Source organism: Sarcophilus harrisii, chromosome 1 (assembly GCF_902635505.1).
Source record: "Sarcophilus harrisii chromosome 1, mSarHar1.11, whole genome shotgun sequence".
NCBI lineage: Eukaryota > Metazoa > Chordata > Mammalia > Dasyuromorphia > Dasyuridae > Sarcophilus > Sarcophilus harrisii.
This window is the reverse complement of record NC_045426.1, coordinates 497,059,682-497,082,688: the sequence shown is the minus strand read 5'-3', so window position 1 is coordinate 497,082,688 and position 23,007 is coordinate 497,059,682. Positions and strand designations below refer to the sequence as shown.

The 23,007-nt window shown below is 31.9% G+C and overlaps 1 protein-coding gene across 4 annotated transcripts in view; it reads right to left on the bottom strand.

The window, feature by feature from the left end:
• Positions 1 to 1,328: 1,328 nt before the first annotated feature.
• Positions 1,329 to 23,007, bottom strand: part of NDC80 (NDC80 kinetochore complex component) — a 31,015-nt gene continuing 9,336 nt past the window's right edge. For 3 of the 4 annotated variants that reach the window (XM_003762728.4, XM_031946571.1, XM_031946572.1), the window contains exons 4-17: positions 21,907 to 22,030; positions 21,654 to 21,826; positions 19,781 to 19,883; positions 17,116 to 17,205; positions 16,396 to 16,489; positions 15,556 to 15,662; positions 14,359 to 14,503; positions 11,774 to 11,979; positions 9,307 to 9,459; positions 8,315 to 8,404; positions 7,114 to 7,206; positions 5,996 to 6,126; positions 3,982 to 4,084; positions 1,329 to 2,577 (exon numbers count right to left, since the gene is read on the bottom strand). In XM_003762728.4, coding sequence (XP_003762776.1) covers positions 2,449 to 2,577; positions 3,982 to 4,084; positions 5,996 to 6,126; positions 7,114 to 7,206; positions 8,315 to 8,404; positions 9,307 to 9,459; positions 11,774 to 11,979; positions 14,359 to 14,503; positions 15,556 to 15,662; positions 16,396 to 16,489; positions 17,116 to 17,205; positions 19,781 to 19,883; positions 21,654 to 21,826; positions 21,907 to 22,030 — 1,741 coding nt within the window. In that variant the 3' untranslated portion in view covers positions 1,329 to 2,448. Of the gene's footprint in view, positions 2,578 to 3,981; positions 4,085 to 5,995; positions 6,127 to 7,113; positions 7,207 to 8,314; positions 8,405 to 9,306; positions 9,460 to 11,773; positions 11,980 to 14,358; positions 14,504 to 15,555; positions 15,663 to 16,395; positions 16,490 to 17,115; positions 17,206 to 19,780; positions 19,884 to 21,653; positions 21,827 to 21,906; positions 22,031 to 23,007 lie in introns of those variants that run through there. The other variant, XM_023498431.2, reaches the window with a different exon arrangement.

Genomic DNA, 23,007 nt, shown 5'->3' with positions numbered 1-23,007 from the left:
GGCAATGGTTTCTTAAACTCCATCCCTTAAGCTCTATGCCTGTCTGGCGAATATTCACTTTATATTGCTCACTGACTTCCCAGAAATCTCCATACTATGTATCTTAGTACTCATTCTTCTCCCCTCTTCCTAAATATAGCTAGTTCTGAGAAGAACAATATTAACTTTGTTGTTCAATTGTGTTTGACTATGCAGTGCCATGACCATGGGGTTTTCTTTTCAAAGATACTGGAATAAGTTTACTATTTCCTTCTCTAGTGTGTTCCCTTTTTACAGATGGAGAATTGAGGCAAATAGGGGATAAATGACTTGTTCAACTTTAAACAGCTTGTATGTGTCAGAGCCTGGATATGAATTCAAATCTTACTGATTCCAATATCAACCATAAATTTTCATTCTTTTATTTTTTTTTGTTTTAAATTTTTTTCCCCAATCACATGTAAAATTTTTTAACATTAGTTTTTTTTTAATTTTTAAATTTTAAATTCCAAATTTTCTCCCTTCCCTTTTTCTTCTGAGACTGAACCATTTTGATATAGGTTATACACCTGCAATCATGCAAAACATATTACTATCAATCATGTTGTGAAAGAAAACACCAACCAAAAATCAAAACTACAAAAAAGTGAAAAATAATGTTTCCATTTCTATTCAGTTCTTTCTATGGAGGTAGATAATTTTTTTTTTTTTTTTTTTTTTTTTTTTTTAACGTTAGTCCTTTGGAATTGTCTTGGACCAATAGAATGAGAATAGTTAAGTTATTCATAGCTGATCATCACACAATATTGCTATTACTGTGTCTGCTTTCTTCACTCTGGTCATGTAAGTCTTTCTAGATTTTTCTGAAAGCATCCTGAACAACTATATTCCATAACAATCTCACCATTTCTAAAAACATACATATATATATATATAGATGAATTATTGCCTTAAGACCATTTCTCTGATTGTCCAAAATCCTCCTCCTTAGTCACCTCTCTTTTCCTTCTCTACTAGACTGTCTTTTCTTATTAGAATGTAAGCTCTTAGGGCAGGGACTGTTTTCCTCAGTGCTTCATACATAATAAGTACTTAATAATGCCTTTTCATCTATTCATGCTAAATAATTAGAATTGAGTATCTTACATATTTATCTTTTTTTTTTTTTAAATTTCAATAACTTTTTATTTACAAGTTATATGCATGGGTTAATTTTGCAGCATGAATTTGACAATTGCCAACCTTTTGTTCCAATTTTCCCCTCCCTTTCCCCAACCCCATCCCCTAGATGGCAGGATGACCAATACATGTTAAATATATTAAAGTATAAATTAAATACAAAATAAGTATACATTCTTACATGTTTATTTAATTAGGTTTCCCCAATTGCCTCATTAAACAACAACAACAACAACAACAAAAACACACATAAAAGTAGTAAACCTACCTTCAAATCCCCAAAACATTTATTTAGGAACACTTCCCTCCCTCCCCCAGCATATATACACACACACAAAAATAAATACATATGTACACAATACAAATACACAGTTACATATGGGCTTATAGTCAAATAAATATACCTTCCATTTGGCATTATAAAGATATTCTTCATTAAAGATTATAAGGCGAGTGCTCTCAAATTTGGACAGATGATCTTTTTGAGTTTTTAGGTGAAGCTCTTTGGGCCAGAGATTATATAGACTGGAGATCATTGGCTGAACAACTACATTAAACTGCTGTAAAGCTGAGTGTTAAAAGTGCTCAAGGAGGTTATGACAATTCTTAATCAATTCTTTAAAACACTGGAGATTCACAGCTGATAAAACAAATACTTAAGTACAATTACATTGTCTAATTTATAAATTAGATCTATATATGTTTTTGTATTTGAACCACTCATTTGGAGGAAGAGCAGTTCTTTTTATAATTCTAAGTCTTCCACCAAAAGATTTTTGAATTATGATTCTTAATAGTTTAAGCCCCACTGGTATTTGTAGTGCCTAATACTATGCACACAGTGGATATATGTATAGATAATAAAGTAAAAATTCTAAATTAAATATCATAATTGAAGGAAGAAAAACTCTCCTGTTCAATTTCTGAAGGCCATCTATACAGTTCTCATTTGAATTAATTTCTATTATCAATACAAATACAAGCTTGGTCCTTGGTATTTTGGAGGTCCATCAAGAATAAGGGGAGTTGAATCCTATACTGGCAGGTTAACATTTAGAATAAATTCGACAATGACTGTATGATTACAGGTTGGTAAATACAAATGCAAAAAGTAAAAATTCTAAACAACTATTCCATCCTTGCTGCATACTGACAATTGGCAGGAGGCACTTAACAAATATTTAAATAGTCATGAATGCTTGTTTTTTTTTAAATAAAAAAATAGACTTGGCATTGACATCTCAAGAAGTGAACTCTTCAGTGGTAGTACAATAATTAGCAATTCTTGATTCAGTGGAAGAGAACAGAAGCTTTTTTTTTGTACTTGTCTACAATTTCTTTAATATTTTCCAAGAAATCTTCAGCAATGAATTCTTCATATTCTTTGTCTACTCTAACAATCTGATCCTCAAGATATTTCTAGAAGAAAAAAAAATTAAAATGGTCAGTTTATGATGATTTACTTCTAAAAGTTTGAGGTGGATCAATAAGTATTTATAAAGTGACATTCTGTTAAGGGATACATATACAAGCAAAAGAAAATCTCTGTCCTCAGTTTATATTATAATGGGGGAAGAGAACACAGAAACGGGAGGTGAAAAGAGAGGTGAAGGAAAAGTCTTAGCTTGGGAAATGGGAAAGAAGAGAGATGAAGCTGTGGAGTAAAAAGCCCAGTTGGGAGAGGAATGAAGTATAGCCGGCCTGGGTTTCTCTACAAAATAAGATACACAAGCTATAGGAGTCTTGATGATAAACACTTCGTCTTGTATAACAATCAGTTAAAACATGATCATTTTTTTTATTTGATCTTTGCTTGAAAACAAAATAGGTTTGGAGAAGCTCCACTACCTTAAAAGCAGCTCAATTTCTAGGAATTTTAATGTATAATTCTACCTTCTATGAGTAAAGCAGAACAAGTCAGATCCTTCTTTCATGTAACAGCCCTTTAAATACTTGAATAGTGAACACACTCCTCATTTTTTCCTGTCCCAGATGAAATACCTTTTAATTCTTCAAATGAGACAATTTTCTAGATGTCCTCAAATTGAACAATATTCTTCATAAGACATTATGTGCCAAGAACTGAACATCATACTCCAGCTTTGTTTTGATTGTGACAGAAAACAGAAAAATTATTTCTTCCCTAATCCTATATTCCATGCTATTTTAAAGCAATTTAAGATAATTCCAAAACTATGTCATGAATACCCCTGTTTACAATCTCATAATGAATCATCAATAACAGGTCTTTGATGCTTTCCATTCAAGCCCTTCTGAACCCATTTAAGCATATGACTATTAGTAGATAGCTTTATATGTTACCCACAAGAATATTATTAGGGACTTTGCCAAAGGCTGCATTAAAATCTAAGTAAAATATATTTACAATATTCTTTGGATCTAGTAGTCTAGTAACCTAGTTTACAAAAAATTTTTTTATGATTTTGATGACAGTTCATTGTTAACAATTTTATCCTCGGTTTGTTCTTTCTCAACAAACTTGGGATATATAGTTTGAAATTCACCACCTGGAACTTCAGCATTAATTAGTAATACATATATTAAAACCCAGTGATCTACTATGGTTAGATAGTGTTTTTGGTCCCTATTACTGTGTAGAGAGATTAGGTAATTTGATGTCTATAATATTTATGATTACAATTGATGCCACAGCCATATACATATATATTCTAATGTAGTGAAGAAAAATTTTTTTGTAGAATGTAAAAATTTAAATGTTTTTAAAAATAGGAAAATAGAGCTTTAGTTAAAAGCATTTTAAATTTAGAAAAAGGTCAGTGTTTCCAATGAATTTTTACTTACTTCACAAGATCCAACATGGGTTGCAACCATTTCTAGGAGATGCTGCAAGTTATTGCTCACTTTTCGTCTTTCTTCAGTTGTCATTTGTAATACCAGCTGGTATCTATGGAGTAAAAATTTTGCTTAATTCATTTAAAAATTTTAAATGGCTCCTTGGAGATTATAAGAATGTAAATGCATGGGTCAAACCAACATAAGAATGATGCTACCTAAATTTATTTATCAGTGTTGTACCAACACTGATATCTCAAATCTGTGAATCCCAAAATATTTTATAAAGCTAGAAAAAAAAAATAAAAGGTCATGAATTTCAAGGTGTAAAAAGACAGCAATTAATATTTCCTTTTATTTTATTATTTTTACAAGGCAGTTGAAATTAAGTGACTTGCTCAAGGTCACACAGTAGTATTAAATACCTCATAATATGAATATAGTGGAATATTATTGTGCATAAGAAATGCTGAAATGGACAATTTCAGAGTGGAATGGGCCCCAATGAAGTGCCTCGGTTTATATGAGGGGCAAGGGGAAGAAAAACAAGAAAAAACAGATGCAGAGGGCTTGGGTTATAGTAAACAGCACTTGGCTAACCACACATCCAGATGCAAGGAGCTTGAGTCCTAGTGCACAGGATGCCAGGAAGCTTGAGTGCTGCTACATGTTTCCATTCTTTGTTTTTCCTCAAAATTTGGCCAATTTCTAAGAATCATGAAGAAGTTAAGAAGTAAACATCTCTCTGGAGACAGTAACTAATGAGCAAAGAGTAAAACATCCTTCCTCTACCCATAGTTTTCCCTCTAAAATACTCATCCTGGAGTATCTCCTAGAACAATAGGTCCCAATGCTGCTTAATTCCATCCTGCTTTATAAGTCTTTTCCTTTCAGAAATCAATCACTGTCCTGGTAATTCTTTCCTATCAAATCTGTTCTCCCACTGTAAGAAGAAAACTGGGGAGACCTTTAGAAACTGGTGTAGAAAAAGCAGAACTAAAACAATTTAGATAATAATATCATGGGAAAAAAAAAAACAACTTTGAAAGACTATAGAATTCTCACTAATGCAGAAATAAATCATGAGTCTAAAAGAATGAAGATTAAACATGCATGCCACTCAGCTTGACAGAGAGGTAACATACACTGTAGAAAGAGATATACGGTTTCATACATGGCTCGTGTGGCAATTTATTTTGTCAGACTATGTAGATATGAATTATTTTTCAGGTTTGTTTTTATATTTTAATTTGTTACTAAAAAATACTCGTTCCTTGAAAAAAATGAAAGAGAAACATCAATAAAAGGTAGAGTGACATCTTCAAACAGCATTTCAAAAAATTTTATAAATATTTACTTTTGATGCTATTAAAGAGGGGTGTGTGTATGTGTATTCTGTAGATAAACATATATAAAAATGAGGAAGAAAAGAGGAGGAAGAGATTGATTCCTTTTAGTGTTCTTATCTCAAATCTTATAGATGCCAGGTCCTTTATTATCTTTTTTATGATTCTAAAATACTTTAGAAGACAAAATGCCCAGTTGTCTTCCAGCAATATAGTTCCATCCTTCTAGAGATTGATTTTTTTTCTTTATTCATTTTACTAGAATCTTTTTTGCTTATCTATTTTTTTTTTTTTCAGCTTTTCTTTTATTATTGTTAAGGGTTTTTCCTTTTGAATGTATCACTACTTTCTCTACCACTTTGACAGGAAGGGTTGATTTAATGATAATTTTATTCATTAATATTTGTTTTAACTAATTGAAAAAATTATGCTTATATAACATTATCTAAGAAATAATTAAATATCTTTTCCTGACAAATATCCTGATAGTAGCAAGTAGGAAAACCAGCCCAAATGCTAAGTAAATGGGTTTAATATTACCTTTTCAATATTTTGCTTGTTAAGGTTCCTGCTGCCTGATCATATCCATGCTATTCACTAGCTTAGAAAGGTTTGAAATTTCATATAAATTTAAATTTTTATCTCAAAAAACTCATTTGAATTAAAGATGAACTTACTGCTGCTGAATGTCATCCAATTCACTCATGGCTTCATTGAGGCCTTCATTAACTCCACTTTCAAGTAAATGTTTATGTTTGTCCAGGGACTCCACCTCAATAGTACATTTTCTGTCTTTTTCTTCAGCTTCCTTCAAGGATAAATTACGGTATTTTAAGTTGGCAGACTTTTTACATATTTATTCTAAGAATTTTTAAAAAAAGATAGAGCTTATAGTAATAAAAATTATTTCTCTTGTGCCTACTCTGGTTAGGCGTAATACACACACACACACACACACACAAACTTGTTTTATAATTTTCAATTGCAGATGATGGCATTCTATTTCATATATATATATATATATATATTATATAAATTAAAATGATAGGATCCTAAATGTAAAAATATTATCAGATAAGGGAAGCAGTTTGCAAAGTATACTGCATTTGGAATCAGAAATTCCTAAATTATAATTGAACATTGTGTGACCTGGGGTAAGTTGCAAGCCCCTTTGATCAACCCCAATTTTCAAAGTGTCATGTCCATGGCTATGCCTGCAATGGCCTTATGATACTATGACCGAATACATACTGGCTTTCACGAGTATATTTTCCAATATGCCATGTTGTATGTGCTCTTGCCTTCATTACTGAACCTCCTAGCTGAGGTAGATAGATATTATTCCAAATTAGTATTAGAAATGAGAATATGAAAGCACAATAGTATTGGGATAATAATAACTGGGACAAAGAGCTTAGTTTTACCATCTATTTCTGTTAATTAAGGTAAAGAAGAGGCTATATATTAATGTTTAGTCCCTAGCTTGGTGATGTTGCACCTGTGAAATATAAGTCTTGTGAAAAGAAAAATACCATCAGTGTATTAGTGGTCTCTAATCAAGGAAAAGTCTTTTAATTTCATATGGAAAACATAACAAGGATGCCACTACAATAGATGGGCAAGTTTGGATATGTTGGGATTTGCATTTCAGAAATGAAGAATTGCATTAAAGAGATAAAAGATCCACATGTATATTTAGAAATAAAGATATATGTATATATACTTATATCTGTATGTTTTTGATGCCTGTTTTGACTGAACTCTCTCTAAACACTAATATGACATTTATTCTTACCTTAATTTTTTCTTCTTTAAGATCCTTCAGTTTTTGAACTTCAATGTTTAACATCTTTGTACTTCTTTCCAGTTCTCTTACCATAGTGTTCACCTTGAAGTATAAAACCTCAGGTTTAAAAATCATCAGAAATACCACCAAAAGATTTTTTTCAATGATTAGCCAATTAACCAGACTATTTCTGTAAAAACACCACCATCTTGCCAATCTCCCTGGTTTGCTCTTGATTCTTTACTTTCCCTCACCTCCTATATCCAACCAGTAATCAGACCTTGCCATTTCCAACACCAAAACATTTCTTACATCTGACCCTTTTTCTTTATTCATTAATTACCTTAAAGTAGAAAGGCTGCCTGAAGAGGTGTCTCAGTGGGGATTCCTTTTTAGGTACAAGTTAGACTTTAGGACTGCTGTCAAATTTTGTGATTTTTCTGCCACAGATTTGTTTTCTTCACCCTTTGGTCTGTCTTTTTCCTGGCTCCTAAACATGTAACTTTCTCTTCTAGGTTAAAAACTTCCAGTTTCTGAATTCTGATACTTTCCTGCCTGTGCTTTCAAGGGTGGGAAATGAGACCTTCCAGAGCAGCATAACATCCTTCTTTTAAATTACCCAAGTTGCTTTGATCTCAGAACTACAATATTGCCCAGGCTACTATTAGGAATGACTTGGGAATTTGATAGCATCATGGACTTACTTTTCTTTCCATGATCTTTTGCTAGAAGTTCACTTATAACCGCATAGGCGGTTATAAGATCCTCTTAGATCTGTTATGTGTAAAGTGAGGTGGGAGGAGTTGATGGCCTGTCCTATTCTGGAGGTCCAGTATGAGGGTCTCATTGGATAGCTATACTAATAGTAATGTTTTCTATATCAATATGCAGGTGGGCAGGGATTATTATATACTGGTTAAGGGGCACCCCTTTCCCCCATATCTTTTGGAGCTTAATACTACTGATCTAAAACTAATTTATGGAAAAAGTGATGATGTGCATTGGTATTTATCAATACCATCAAGAATATAGTAAAAAAAAAAATATCCAGAATTAACTTATTTAATCATTAAATTAAAGTCTTTTCTATTTCTGAAACTGACCTGACACTCAACTTCACAGGCTTGTTGTATGTAAAGCAGTTTGTGAAACTTAAAGTGAAATACAGATGAATTATTATTATTTCTCAAGTCTTATTTTCCTAACTTACTTGTTCTAGGGTCTCTTCTAACCCCATTTTTTTATGTAGAAGTTTGCTTATTCTTTCTTCATATTGGTTCAAGCACTCTTTAAGTGGAATCTGTAAAACACAGGAAAAATGGTTTATGAAGCATGACTATAAAGACATCAAAGAAATTTCATTTGTGGTTTCCGTGGCAATCAATGTCATTACTTTTGAGTGACACTGTCTTTAAAAAAGCAGTTAATTAGGGGCATCTAGGTGGTGCAGTAGAGCACCAGCCCTGAATTAAGAGGACCTGAGTTCAAAAGTGGCCTCAGACACTTAACACGTCCTAGCTGTGTGACCCTGGACAAGTCACTTAACCACAGTTGCTTCAGAGGGGGGGGAAACATTCAGTTAATGATTCAATATGCTAAATTACAGAAATGTGGCATATTATAATACCCTCTTAAACTAATCGGATTAATTTAAAATCAAGTTCTTGATTTTTATCAATTTTTTCATCTTGTTTATTTGAAACAATATATATGTGAATATATTAAAAAAATATATATATGCTAAAAAGCCATCTAAACTTATATGCTTAGGATGAAAAGTGACCCACTCTATTTCTTTACTTTTTCTTCAGAAGAAATAAAGGTAAATTTGTAACTAATGGTGTGAGAGTATGTAAACTGAGAAAAAAGCACTCTAAGCCAAACAGAAATTCAAACAAAACCTATTAATAACTAAATAGAATTTTGATTTGAATAGTTATTGTCTTATTCCAAATAAACATTTCATGTCAGAATTAGTCTATGCTAGTGTAGTATTTTTTGAATAAAGAATCAATATTCTTATAAATAAACTAACCAAAATCTGCAAAGGAAAACATTATTTGGATATTATTCAAAAATAAATTTTCTGAATTCTTCATTTTTTAAAAAGAGTCATTATGAGCCTCAATTAAAAATAATTTTTAAAAGTTAGTACACAAAATTTAAAAATCTTATATGATATATACAAGTATTAATACTCACATAGACTTGAGTTCTGTATTTGACAGGATAGTTTATACCAGACTCAGGATTAAACTTAATTTCAAAGTCATAACCTTTGGCATTCTCTGCACTCTTTGGAATGAGTTTTAATTTTCGAGCAAGTTTGTGATATTCCGCCAGTTGCGATTCAATCTAGAAATGAAGCAACAATATAACACAAAACAGCAAACTGCCAGTCTGTTACAAAGTTTGTAATTCAAATAAACCAACAAACAAGCCAGTAAAAATGGCACCAGTTACAAGATATCCAAAGAAAGAATATACAATTGTTTAAAACCATTCCTGGATAATTTTTGCAACAATGATTAGCTAACAAATAATGTCTTTTTTTTAGTTTGCAGTCATATAATAGAAACTTCATCAACTGTCTATAATGTATAAGCACTTATGTAATATTGAATGATGCTAAAAAAAAAACATGCCAGAGAATTGTTTTTGTCTTAACAAAAGCAATAATTTGATGTAGCTAATTTTGCTTAATCAGCCCTGCCTAATAAACTTATTTCACTTCCTGTGGAATTAACTCATTATTCAGAATATTGAACATGTTAAAGCAGTTGTACGCATCATGTCAGGATTTAGGAACATAGTAAGTCATAAAAGTGAATAGTTTTGTGATAGCAAAGAATTGGAAATAAAGTAGATGCCCATCAATTGGGAATGGCTAAACAAGTTGTAGTACACGCGAGTAATAGAATACTGTTCAGTAAGAAATGACAGTTTAAAAAAAAAATGACAATACAAAGAAGCAATGAAAAAGTTATATGAGCTGATGCAAAATGAAGTAGGCTGAGGCAAGAAAACACGGTAACTACAACAATGCAAATGTAAAGTATCACACACTAGAAAATTAAAAGTGAACGAAACAAAATTATATTAAGCAAGACTTGGATGAAAAGATACCTCTAATCTCTTCTTCTGTAGAGACTGGAAGGCTATAATTTATACATCTTGCATATGTTTTCTGACTTTTTAAATCTATTTATCAGTTGTGTTGCCTTTTTTTTCCATATTCAAAAAAAAATACCATTTGTTATACAGAATGGCTCTCTCTGAGGAGGGGGAAGGATACTAAGGATGACTATGATGTTAAAAAAAAAAAAAAAAAAAGAAGCCATCAATAAAAATTTATATAAAAGCAAAAAAGGGACTAGTTAGTACACTGTTTTATATAGAACTTCACTTCTTAGTTTCCCTCTAAAGTGTGGGAGCTTGAAAAGTTGCAAACCGGGCCCGATATGGTTTGGGCACAATCCAACTCCCCCTTTTATACCCTTCTTTTATTCCCATCACAGATTTCATATTAGTCTTTTACCTTCCCTTACTTATGCCAAAATTGCCTTCTCCTAATCAAAATGCTTGATTGTTAAAATGTAATTGGAGCTTAGGCTGATAGAAAAATAGAATTTTCTTGCTAGAAGGGACCTTAGTGATCACACAATCTAACCCTTTACTTTTTATAAATGAGGACATTCAGGCCCAGAGAGGTTAACTTGAACAAAATCACACAGCTAATCTGAAACCAAAACAAGAACCCAGGTGATCTTATTCGAAGTTCAATTATTATTAGTTTCTTATTGTTCCTAGAGGTACTTGCATTAAAACAAAACAAAACAAAACAAAAAAACTGTTACTTAAATAAAACCAACTAGTGGAATAAATAATGTTAAACAGTGTGCAGATAGATGGTTTGAATAAGGAAAGGTGCCTTCAGATGTCTTAATGTAAATAATTTTTTTTATAATTCCTGAATCTATCATAGATCCTAAAATCCATACACCAAGGCACTTGGCTGTATACAAAAAACAATTGACTTAAGTTTACACAGAATCCTTGGTTATCAGGATTCTTCTGGAAACTTTCAGTTGTGTTTTCTGTTACTTTTAAAGAAGTGAATAATAGAAGCATTTAGGGGAAAATGAAAGTACAAAAGCAAAACCTGATATGAAATATCTTTAGAGAACAGAAATGGTTTTAAAGGTTCATCCACATAGACACTTTCCCATATTGTACAGAAACATTTATACTAGAGGAAAATATATAGAATTAGGTATCAGGATCATCACAGACTCTAAGGACAAATAGCCTTAAGACAGGTGTCTTAAGAAACCTAGACTTCTCGAGATATGTCACAAGCCAAATATTAACAATAATCATAATTACTACCTTGAGGCATCAAAGAAATAAGTGCTTTCTGGTGTATAAAAAATTAAATTAGGTCATTTGTCAGAAAAAAGACTTTTGACTGTTCAGAAGTCTGAGTTTTACTAATGGAAGAGTAGAGGTATACGATAATTTAGGGCTAAATGTAATTTTATGTATTTTCATACTAAAAACTATGTATGTAACAAACTTACTTTAGTAGGTCAACATTTTTTAATGGAAAGATTGATTTACCCTCTCAGGGCCCTTTCCAATTAGCTGACAATTAGTAATAGTGACATACCGCTTCTTTGCTTCTTGCATATTTTAATTCTTCATTCCACAATTGTTTTTGTTCTATTTCTAGTTCTGTGGTCAATTTTTTGATGGTTTGCTGGAATTCATTTCTTTCATGGTGTATTCTCTCTATGTCAGCCACTGAATACTTCTGCATATCAATAATGTTTTGTAGCCGGGCATTCTCTTGCTTTACTGCTTCTAATTCCAGTTCTGCATTAAGGAAAATATTGGTTAATTTTCCAGGATTCACCAATTAATAATGTCACTACTCAAACTGGTATAATTAGAGATATCTACAAATATCTCAAGCTGTATTTGCCACCCACCAACTAAAAAAAGCAGTTTGATTTTGTTTTATGTATCAGCATATCTTCCTCATCACTTTAAGAATAAAAATCACCTAAAATTTATAACTAAATTATACTCGAAAGGTCACTAGGTATGGTAGATTGGGAGCTGGTCTCAGATTCAGGAAAACCTGTGTTCAAAATATGCCTCTCCCACATACTTGCTCTGAGAGCCTGAGCAAATCACTTAACTTCATTTAACTTCTTAGTGTTTGAAGCCCTGTAAACATTTAAGTTTTTCAAATGAAAAACAGTGATTCTATCTCAGACATGGGGTCAGGATTTAATGAAATAGCACATGTATATTGATTTGCAAACATTAAAGCAGGGATCCTCAAACTTTTTAAATAGGAGGCCAGTTCACTGTCCCTCAGACTGTTGCCCGAGGCCATAGTTTTGAGGATCGCTGCATTAAAGGGTCTATCCTATGCTCAAGGTGCTGGGGATAAAAAAATAACTTTCTTCTGTGATGGAGTTTATAATCTACAGTACCTTGTGTAATAAGTCAAATAGCTTGTATATTCTTTTCATATTTAAATCCGATAACTATTTCTTACTTCATTGGAATTTGCACCAATTGCTTAGGCAGCTACACCCTTGATTGACAATGTGTCAATTGATTAGGATTCATTTAGATAATACAAATTATGTTCTCATTTACTTTTTAGTTTCTTGAAATCTGATCTCTCTATTGAAATTATACCCTCCTATTCCCCATACCACCATAGTATTATATCATGGCTGTAGTCAAGGTGTCTCTTCTCCTCCCACCCCCTCCTAACCCCAAATCTGGCTCCAGTCTATATTTCTAGTTGTTTTTCATAAATCAATACCTTCCATAAATTTGGTTTTAATCAAATTGAGCTATAAGGTAGCATAGCAGATAGAGCACTGGACCTACAATCAGGAAAATGTAAATTCAAATCTGAACTCATATTTTCTTGACCTAGGAGCTATGGAATTTGGCCATTGTGTTCCTGGAGTTTTCATTGTGGGATCCCTTTCAGAAGGTGATTGGTAGATTCTTTCATTTTCTGTTTTAAGATTGTTCTAAGATGTCAAGGCAGTTTTCCTTGATAATTTCTAGACTACTCTTTTGATCTCTTGATCTATTTCCGAGGTCAGTTGTTTTCCTAACAAAATAATCTACATTTTCTTCTATTTTTTCATTCTTTTGCTTTTTAATTCTTTCCTGATGCCATTAGTTTTTATTTGCCTACTGAAAAGATGGCAATTGGTAGAGCTGAAAATGTGTATTCAAAGCTTTCAGATAGTCAGTCAGTGAGTCAGTTCAGAAGAAGCCATGAATTGGAGTTGAGCTAGAGCCAGAAATCACTTCGGAAGATTGACAGAATGAAAGGAGATGGAGAAGCTAATCTCCAGTCAGGCAGAACCAAGATTCAGAGAGAGGCTGAAGCTAGCAACAAGAGCTCTTGGAATCAAAGAAAGCTAATTGGGCTATTTTGGAAGAAACAATAAAGAACTACTTTAACACCTGGCTGCGTTTGAAGTGATTATTACTTTGAACTGAAACTAAGGCTGCCTCCAGAAACCTCCCCAAGAAACCTGCTCTCATAGAGAACCATCATATATTATAAAAAGAAGAGAACACCACAGATTACAAGCTTCTCAGATTCAATGGATGACAAATAGCCATTCTTATTCTAATTCTTAAAAAAGGAATAGTTCCTTCTTAACACACCACAAAGGGGCCTAAAAGAACACAGTTGAAAAGTCAAGAATCAGGAGTCAAGGAATAGCCCAGCATGGGTTTTTGGTCCTCAATCCAAGGCTAGTATTTATGTCCTTTTGCTTCTTCCCTCTGCCTTGCTTTCGGAATAGAAGGAGCAGGAGATAAATCATATGCTGACTCTGAATCTTACTTTATCATTCTTCTCTAGTCAGCTGCTTGTGACAACAGGACAATAATAAGAACACACACTTTCAGCCATCTGGATACAGAAGGCCACTTACCTTCCAAGGGCCATTACAAATGTTCTTCATGATCTTGTTCTTCCCTGTGCTCAGGGACCTGAAATGGTTTGGAAGCAGTGGTAGCATGAAGCACAGTTTTTATAGTATAAGAGAGGTAGGTGATCAATAGAAAATTAGCCAGATCGAAGAAAAAATATTTTGGGTAACCGAAAGCTAAATTCTTGGTTTAGTTTTTTTCTCATTGAAAGAGTAAATACTTCAATACTCACTAATGTGGTTACCTGTAACATCTACTATGTGACCTCACCTGCAGCAGGAAGTTGTTCTTTGAGATCATTTAGTTTCTGTGCAAGAATAACAGAATGAGACTCCAATTCGTTCATATATGCCTCGTACTTCTGAACATCTGCTCTTAAAGATGCAGATACTTTTTTTATTGTTTTCAGACGATTCTTTAAGAGAAAAAGTACACGAAATGTGTGAACAAAAGAGAAACAAAAATTTATTATGTGACTACTCTAAAGAACTGGTTTTTATTAGGGTAGAGGAACCAGGGTGGGAACTTCAATGACTGAGGCAGAGAACAACTTAAAGCACAAAGAAAGGGAGGATAAATTTAGTTCAGTCTTCCTAACTAAATCCAACACTATTATGCCAAAATTAAAGTAATAATACTTAAATCTATTGCTACAAATAAGCAATATGTGATGTTATAGATTTATAAAGGAGAAGGATTTTTTTTTTTTTTTTGGCCAATATTTTATTTAAGATTTTTGCATTACAATTCATTAGAGAAACTGGTTTATAATGTTCTTCTTTGTTTTGACCCTTACCTGTATCATAAGAGGAATTTGTTAAAGAGTTCTTTTTTTTGCCTGTTTTTCTAGGGTTTCTTAACAAGTAAATAATGAGATGGGAAACTTAAAAGTTAGGGAGAAAAGTGTTTGGAAGTACTAATTTCTTTGGTACTAGAGAACTATATTGTTTTGTGAAGTTCATAGTCTCATTTTAACCTGAAAAATGACTTGACCAGACAGTTAAATATACATATTACAACTACCTAAATTAAGGTATCACATTTTAATTACATAATGCTTTTTATTTACATAAATTATCCAGCATACAAAGTATGATATTAAACAAAAAATAAACCATTTTTATTACTTCTTTTTTCAATAACTATTACGGACTTCCCTACAGAGTCATGAGACTTATTTTTGGCCTTACGTAAATATACACGAATCTTGCATCAGGCAACAAATCTCACTAGTCTAAGCTACCTCACACAAGGGAAAATAGATTCTAGAAAATATAAAGTAACTTGCTTTCCTAAAAGGTTTAATTTTATGTTAATCAAAGCTTTACAAATGAAATTTCTTAAAACACATCTCTTTATGGAAAAGACAAAGTACCAAATCAGTTGAAAAGGAATTGAGGGACTAAAAGTTTTTTGGTTCAAATTCCCAAGTGAACAATCTCATCAGAGACAGGTATGTTTACTAACCGGCTCATCTTCTCTCTCTTGTTCCAGTCTAGCAATTTCTTCAGTTAGCCTTTTGTTTTCTGAAGCTAAAGCTTCTAGCTTGGAATCATCTACATTAAATAAGTCCTCTGAAAGAAAATAAACCCTCTAAATATAGTTAAAATGAATCAATAATTATTTTAAAATAATTTTTACATTTTGTATTAAATTTCCTTATAGCATATCAACTAGGACACTGACTACTCCCTATCCTTTGAGTAAATACTTTTCAGAATGATCTAGCTTGCTTTTTTTCCCATGTCAAGCAGTTGGCATAAGCAGATTAATGGTCAGGAAGGTATCTCTCCCAAGAGTAAGAATTGTGAAAAGGATTTCATTGTTTTTCGATTGCTAATGGCTAACTAATCAACTCATTTTAAGTTTCCCTGACTGCTGAAGGAAACTGTTTTGGCATTAAGAATTGTATACTTGCTCTTTATATAAACTAGTTTTCCAACATAAGTAATAATATTAAGTAAAAGAGAATCTATGAATCTTTATCATAAACATTGTGGATCGAGTTTTATAGGAGTATAATCAAATAGAAAAACAGAATAAGTCAGGGAACTTATGTTTTTATTTGTCAGAGAATGTGTGAAAGACTTTGGGTAACTTACTTAATTGTACCTCAAGATATTCAAAGCATATCACCTGTCCCCCAAGGGAAAACATGAAGATCAATGGGTAAGATATTTTTAAAAAATGACATCTCTACATAAATAAGACATTATGATGGTGTACTTATAATTTTAAAAGTTTTGTTATTTCAGAATTTAGTACAAGGTAGCAAAGTTTAGCATATTAGAAATGAAAAATACTTACTTAGCTTTGAATGTAATTCTGTATCTAAATCTTCAAAAAAATCAGCACCAGTCATGAATTTTTCATAGCATTTTACAGTATAGTCCAAAAACAACTAGAAAAGAAAGAAATTTGATTTTTTTTTTGGGTTATAATTTCTTAGCTAATAATTATACTATTTTTCCTTTGTGGAAAGTAACAATTTAAATGAATTAAATAATAACCAAACACACCCATAGGAACTTATCTAGGAATACATAAAGAAAATTTATGTATTTCATTCATTTTGCAGATTTACTCATACCTATGTGTTCTGACTTCCTAGTATAAAATGATACCCAACAGCATGAATATTCTCCTTTGATTTAGTCTTTTAAATAACAAAGAAACAGGTCATTAAGAAGCATGAAATGCTGAAGGATAATTGAAAATATCCTTTTTCTAGTGCCTAAACCATTATGTAAGCTTTTTGTGATATGTGGAAAAGAACAATGGAACAAGTCACAAGACTTGAGTTTGAACAAATCTGTTGAACATTATCTACCTTTGTGACTTGGGTAAGTTGCTCAACTATTTTGAGCTTATTTCCTCAAGAAATTAATATTTAAACATCAGTATTTTGGAAAAATCCTAGAAGAATTTACATTAATTATTATGTGATAACACATTCAGTTCATTAACACCATACTAACTCTTAAAAATTAAAAGAAAAATTCAAAAAATTTTATGAAATTTGGTTACCTTATTATGCATTATTCCATCTTCACTCTCTCCTCCCCAGGGCTGTCCATCATCAAATGAAGGTGAACTTTGTTTGCAGGCAAAAAGCATCTAAATAGGACACAGTAAAACATTCAGTTGCTCTCAAATACAGACATTACCAGAGACATCTCTTAAAAGCTTTTTTCCCCCTGAAATAAAGTATTATATTCAAAAATACATTTTTTGTTACCCCTAACATTGCTCTCTTTAGAGTACAAAATGAAAGAAGGACTAAATTTATAACCTTGGCTTTATTAGCAATATTTTAATTAGCTACACATAATTATAAGAATTACTATCTTAACAAGGAATCCAGTGTAATTAAAGAAAAATTACTAACAAGGGATAATTCATTAAATGCTATGATGAACCAAAAAAACTCCCAGGTGTGGAAAGATTCCTTACAAACAATGCTTATTTGCAACTTTTGCTGAATCATTGTGTATTACTCACACATTAAAGCACAATTAAAAATTTAAGATTACTATCTTCTTCCCAATATTTTAGGAAATGACAACCAAGTAATGACCACCTAAGGTTGGCTAGCTTTTGCAATTTTTTAATGTTCTTAACATAATTATATGGAAAAGATTATATATTACCATATTTCATCTTATTTACTTTTAATGCCCCAAAGATTAGCATTTTGCAGGAAATCTTTTTGAACTTTGACTTTAAAAAGTTAAGTTTTCTTGACTAGGAGAGGTATCAGTACATTAATATTTTATGTTAATAACAGAATTATTTTCTAAGTTACCAAACTTGAACATTTTTAAGCAATAAATAGAATGTATTAATACTAACTAAAATCAAAACAATTGAAAGGGAATATTCTGGGAAAATACTGAGTCACAGCAGCTTCTGGATTAATTTAAGATTTTTATTAAGCTTTGAAGCATTTCTTTTCCATCTCCTTTTCTAGTTTATTATCTTAATCATGTCTCCTAACTATAGGCATTCCCCAAGACTCTGCCTTAGGTCCTCTCTTCCTCTGTGTTTATATTTTTCCTCTTGAGGCAGCTAGAAGGTATGATGGATAGAATACAGAGGCAAGAATAGGAAGACGCGAATTAAAATGTGGCCCCAGACACTTACTGTGTGACCCTGGGCAAGTCACTTAATGGGCTAGCCTTTTCCCCCTCATCTATAAAATGGCAACAATAACAATATCTAACTTCTAGAATTGTTGCGAGGATCAAATAAGATAATAATTGTAAAACACTTGGCACAGAGTTTGGTACATAGTAAGTGATATATATATCTCAAATTTAACATGCCTAAAAGGAGGCATTATCCATTCTCTAAACTCACTCCTCTTCCAAAATTTCCCATTTCTGTTGAAAGTACCACAATTTAAAAAAAAAAATAAACTTGCATTATTTTTGATTTCTTCCTTTCTCTCATTTCATACATCCAATGAACTGCCAAATCGATTTCTACTTTTATAACACTGCTCATGCTTGACCCCTTTTCACATGGTTACCCCTTTAATTTATTCAGGTCCTTACCACTTCTACCTAGACTATTCCAATGGCTTCCTAATTGGTTTTTCTGTAATTTTCATGAGCAGATCTGAACATGTGACTATACTAATCAATAAAGTTCCTAGGATATGTAGAATAAAACATAAAGTTCTTTGATTAGTTTTCACAGCACTACATAAACAGATCCCAACTTATCTTCCCACTTTCATGGTACACCGTTTCTCTTCCTCTATGAGCCTGATAAATTGGCCTACCTTCTATTCCTCATACATGATAGTCTCTCCTTTCTTTTGTTTATTTTACTTCTCTACTTAGCATATAGCAGGGTATCTGGCACAGAGAAGAAGGTCCTTAGTAAATATGTGGCAGATCAAACTGTAACATTAACTTTAGATGACCTAACATTGATATTTAGGTAAAGTCAGAAATCTAGAATTCTTTTTGAAATTATAAAAACCAAAAATTAGAGCCTGAGCCACTTATTCTCCAGATAATTTTTTCAAGAGTAATATATTTCATTGGAATGCTATATTTCTGTACAAAGATTGAGCTCACAAAAATTTTGTTTAGATGGATGACTCAAGATACAATTTAATTGAACACCTAGTTCAGAACCAAAAAATCAGATTGATGTAAAGAAATATCTTTTCCTTTCCAAATATAACTTTTTAAGCACGAAAATGAAATACCAAGTTTTAAAAAATACTTTGAAATAAAAAAAACAACAACTTTTTTCTTTATAAATATTAAAAAATAAATAAACTTTTTTCTATACATAAATATGTATAGTATCAATTATATAGTACAAATATAGGATAAAATATGTAGTACAAACATCATATGAAATAAAAATATAGTAAAGATAATTTTGTAGAGAATGTTTAAATGACATTTTCTGAAGATAATTTTGGAACAGAAAACTGTGGGGGAAAATTAGTCATCAACTAAATGATATGTGTCTTTTTTATTTAGTTTTAATTTATCTTTCCTCTTTAAGGAAAGATTTTTTAATTTTAATTTGGAATGAAATTTTATGATGTTCCTGAGGCACTGTAAACTTATAGATGTGAATTTCTGTTTTACTTATTCTGACATGCAAAATATCCGTGTATTTTAAAAAGCAAATGTTTTAATTTTATATTATTAAAATCAAACAATACCTTAACACACTCTATAAGCCAGTTCAAAGCTGCCACAATATGAGGCCATGTATGAGGTGCTCCTACTGTATACATCGAGCTTTTTGGTAAAGTAAATGAATACCTGTAAAAGCAATAATAATGTAGTTAATATATTAAACAGAGTAGATAAAATAAGCATTTCATAAAAAATAAACATCTTTACTCATAAGTAGTTTGCTTTCTAATAGGTGATAGGTTACATTAAAATATATATAGCATTAGAGTATAAAAATATATCAAAATAAATATACAAAGTAGTTAAATATGAGAGTTTCAAAGGGAAGCAGTTTTGAGTTTTAGGAAAAGCTTCATATATTAGATCGTGTTTGAGCTGTGTCAATAAGGGCAGAGAGGAATCTATGAGAGGGAGGTAAATGAGAAGTGTTTTAGAAACTGGGATTGGGCAGTACAGAGGCACAGAAAAGAAATTTATGTTAGCAACAGAATGACTGCCATTTTGACTTGATCATAAAGTGCTAGAGGAGATATAATGTATAGGGGAAGTTGTATATAGATTTCTGCCTGTGTGTGAAGTAAGAAAAGAATATGGAGCATAAGAAAGAACTTTGGGGACTAACCAATTTGAGATTATGATATGAATGATAAGCTGGCAAAGGAGACTGAGAAAGAGAGATCAGAAAAAGAGAATCAGGAGAAAGCAGTGCCATGAAAATTTTGAAGGGAAGAAGCATATGGCAGTGTCAAATGTAGCATAAAAGTTGAAAAGATTAGGACTGAGAAGACCTTCAGGATACAAGTAGTTGGATCTCATAAAAACATTTCCCTCATGCTGAAAGGAAGAAAAAGTGTTAAAGATGATGTCAAATTAAGATAAAGAGAAAAGGAGAATCCCCCCAAATGGTCTCAAATTTTAGTAAAGAGAGAAGATTCTTAGCTGAGAGAAAGGGGAAGGAAAAGGGGAGATGTGAAAAAGTTTTCTGAGTGATGAGACAGGGAATCAGTCTTAGACAACTGACTTGCTGCAGTGTGGAGCCAGTTGAGATTGCCGATTAGATACATTAAAAGTTCATTGGGGAAGCTGTACACCGATGAATAATAAAGAGATCTGGCATGTGATGATATCTATACTGGCTGAAGTGGAATGGAATTGATCATGAGGAATTGCAATGGCACACAGCTTGAGGGAGCATATAAGGGATTAAAGATCCCAAGGACAAGGGCAGAAGTTGGGGAGGAAAAGATGGTAAAACAGATACTGAATACCTTGAGAATAACTGGGATGAAGGTGCGAGAGGATCAGCCATAAACTTCCTTATTTACCTAGTAGTAGGTCACCTGAATATTGTACCAATATATACAAAGTAGCTTTAGAACGAGGGTGCCTGTGGTTTATAGGTATTAGGAAAGCTTCTTGAGGAGAATTATGTTTGAGTTGTAGCAAGGAAGAAAATGACTTTATTAGGTGGAGGCAAGAAGAGAAAAAGCTTGGTTAACTATAGAACTATAGCTTTCTTTTGAACAAAAAAAATTGTAATAGTAATAGTATTATATTGTCAGCAGTGTAGAGGAATCTCAGTTTGAGAACTCATTCTAGTTGTCCTGGACATTGAAAGATTACACAATTTGGCTGTAGTAATAAAGATCCAGGATTTTAACTCTAGTTTCAGATCAAGGCCAACTCCCTATCTACTATGCCATGCCATATTGCCTCTTGTTCATAATTTACTTTGGTAAAAATTTTCTTTTCAACATTCCTATACACTAACTATGTAATGTTGTTTGCAGCCAGATTTATTTTCATATCTTTAGTTTTTATACTCTTTGGGAGTAAAATGCTCTGAATGTTTCTCCTCTTATATTTTTAGACACATGAAAATTTTAATATACAAACCCGAGATCTTTCAAGATTCTTGGAACCTCCTCTTCAAACTTGCTATCTGGAAGCTCATAGGAAGGTGATATGAAGTCAAAAATAAAAGTGAAGATCTTTAGGAAGTCTTTAATGGATGGACTTTGTAGAGATTTCATGGAAACACTGTAAGCATAGCCATTTTCTATAAGAAACTATAAGAATTGTTATTTTTAAATAAATTATTTGTTGATTGAAAATCAGGTAAAATTTAAAACATCAGCTGGCAGAATACCTCAAAGAGTTGTCGAATACACTGCTGAATGAATGCTTTGTCATTAAGTGGCCTAGGGTCTTTGATTTTTTCAGAACCGCCAAATATACCAAGCAGACTGTTCCGGGATCCAGGCCCACTAGTTCTGGAAATAAATAAAAGTAGTGAAAATAGTCCCTTCCTTTCCTTACAATTCTTTAGTCAACTCTAGATTAGAAGTTTACTTTTAATTTTAAAACTATTTTTTAAAAATATAAAGTACAATTTAACTTTATTCTTTAGAAAAGGGAAGAGAGGCGTTTTCTTATGTCTATAATTTCACAATATTGTTTCAATTTCTTGGTGGTGATTATTTTTTGTTTTTACTATTGTAATCATGATATATAGTTTTTTTAGTTCTGCTTATTTCATTATACATTGGTTCATACAGTCCTTTCTTGAGCTTCCTTACATTCATCATAATCATTGTTTCTTATAGTACAATAATCTCATTATAATCAAGGTATCAAAATTGGTTTAGCCATTCCAAATCATAGACATCTACTTTGTTTCCAGTTCTTTGCTACCAGTAAAATTGTTATTATAAATATTTTGATGTCTGTGGAGACTTTCTGTCAATGGCCTCCTAGTGGTAAATCAGGTCAAAGGATATGAACATTTTTGTCACTTTATTTTCACAATTCATTACCAGATTATATTTGTATGTCTATCTGTCAATACTTCTCCAATATTATTTTCACATTTGTAATTTTTGCCAATTTGAGTATGAAGTGAAACTTAAGTGTTGCTTTGATATGCTGTTCTTTTATTTTTAGTGATATAGAGCATTCTTTCATGATTAATAGTTTGCTTTTTCTTTTAAAATTATTTATTTAGATTTTACAAGTAGTCTACTGGAGAATGATTTTTGGTTATATATTTTGGTTAGATGTCCACATATCTTGGATATCAAATCCTCAGAAGATATATCTTGACAAAAACATTTTCCCCCTCCAGTAAATTACTTCCCTTCTTATCCTAGATACATTTTGTTTGTACAAAAGTTTTCCAATTTAATTTAAACAAAATGATCTATTTACTTTTGTATTTGTTTACATTTATTTTTCTGCACAAAGCTCCAGA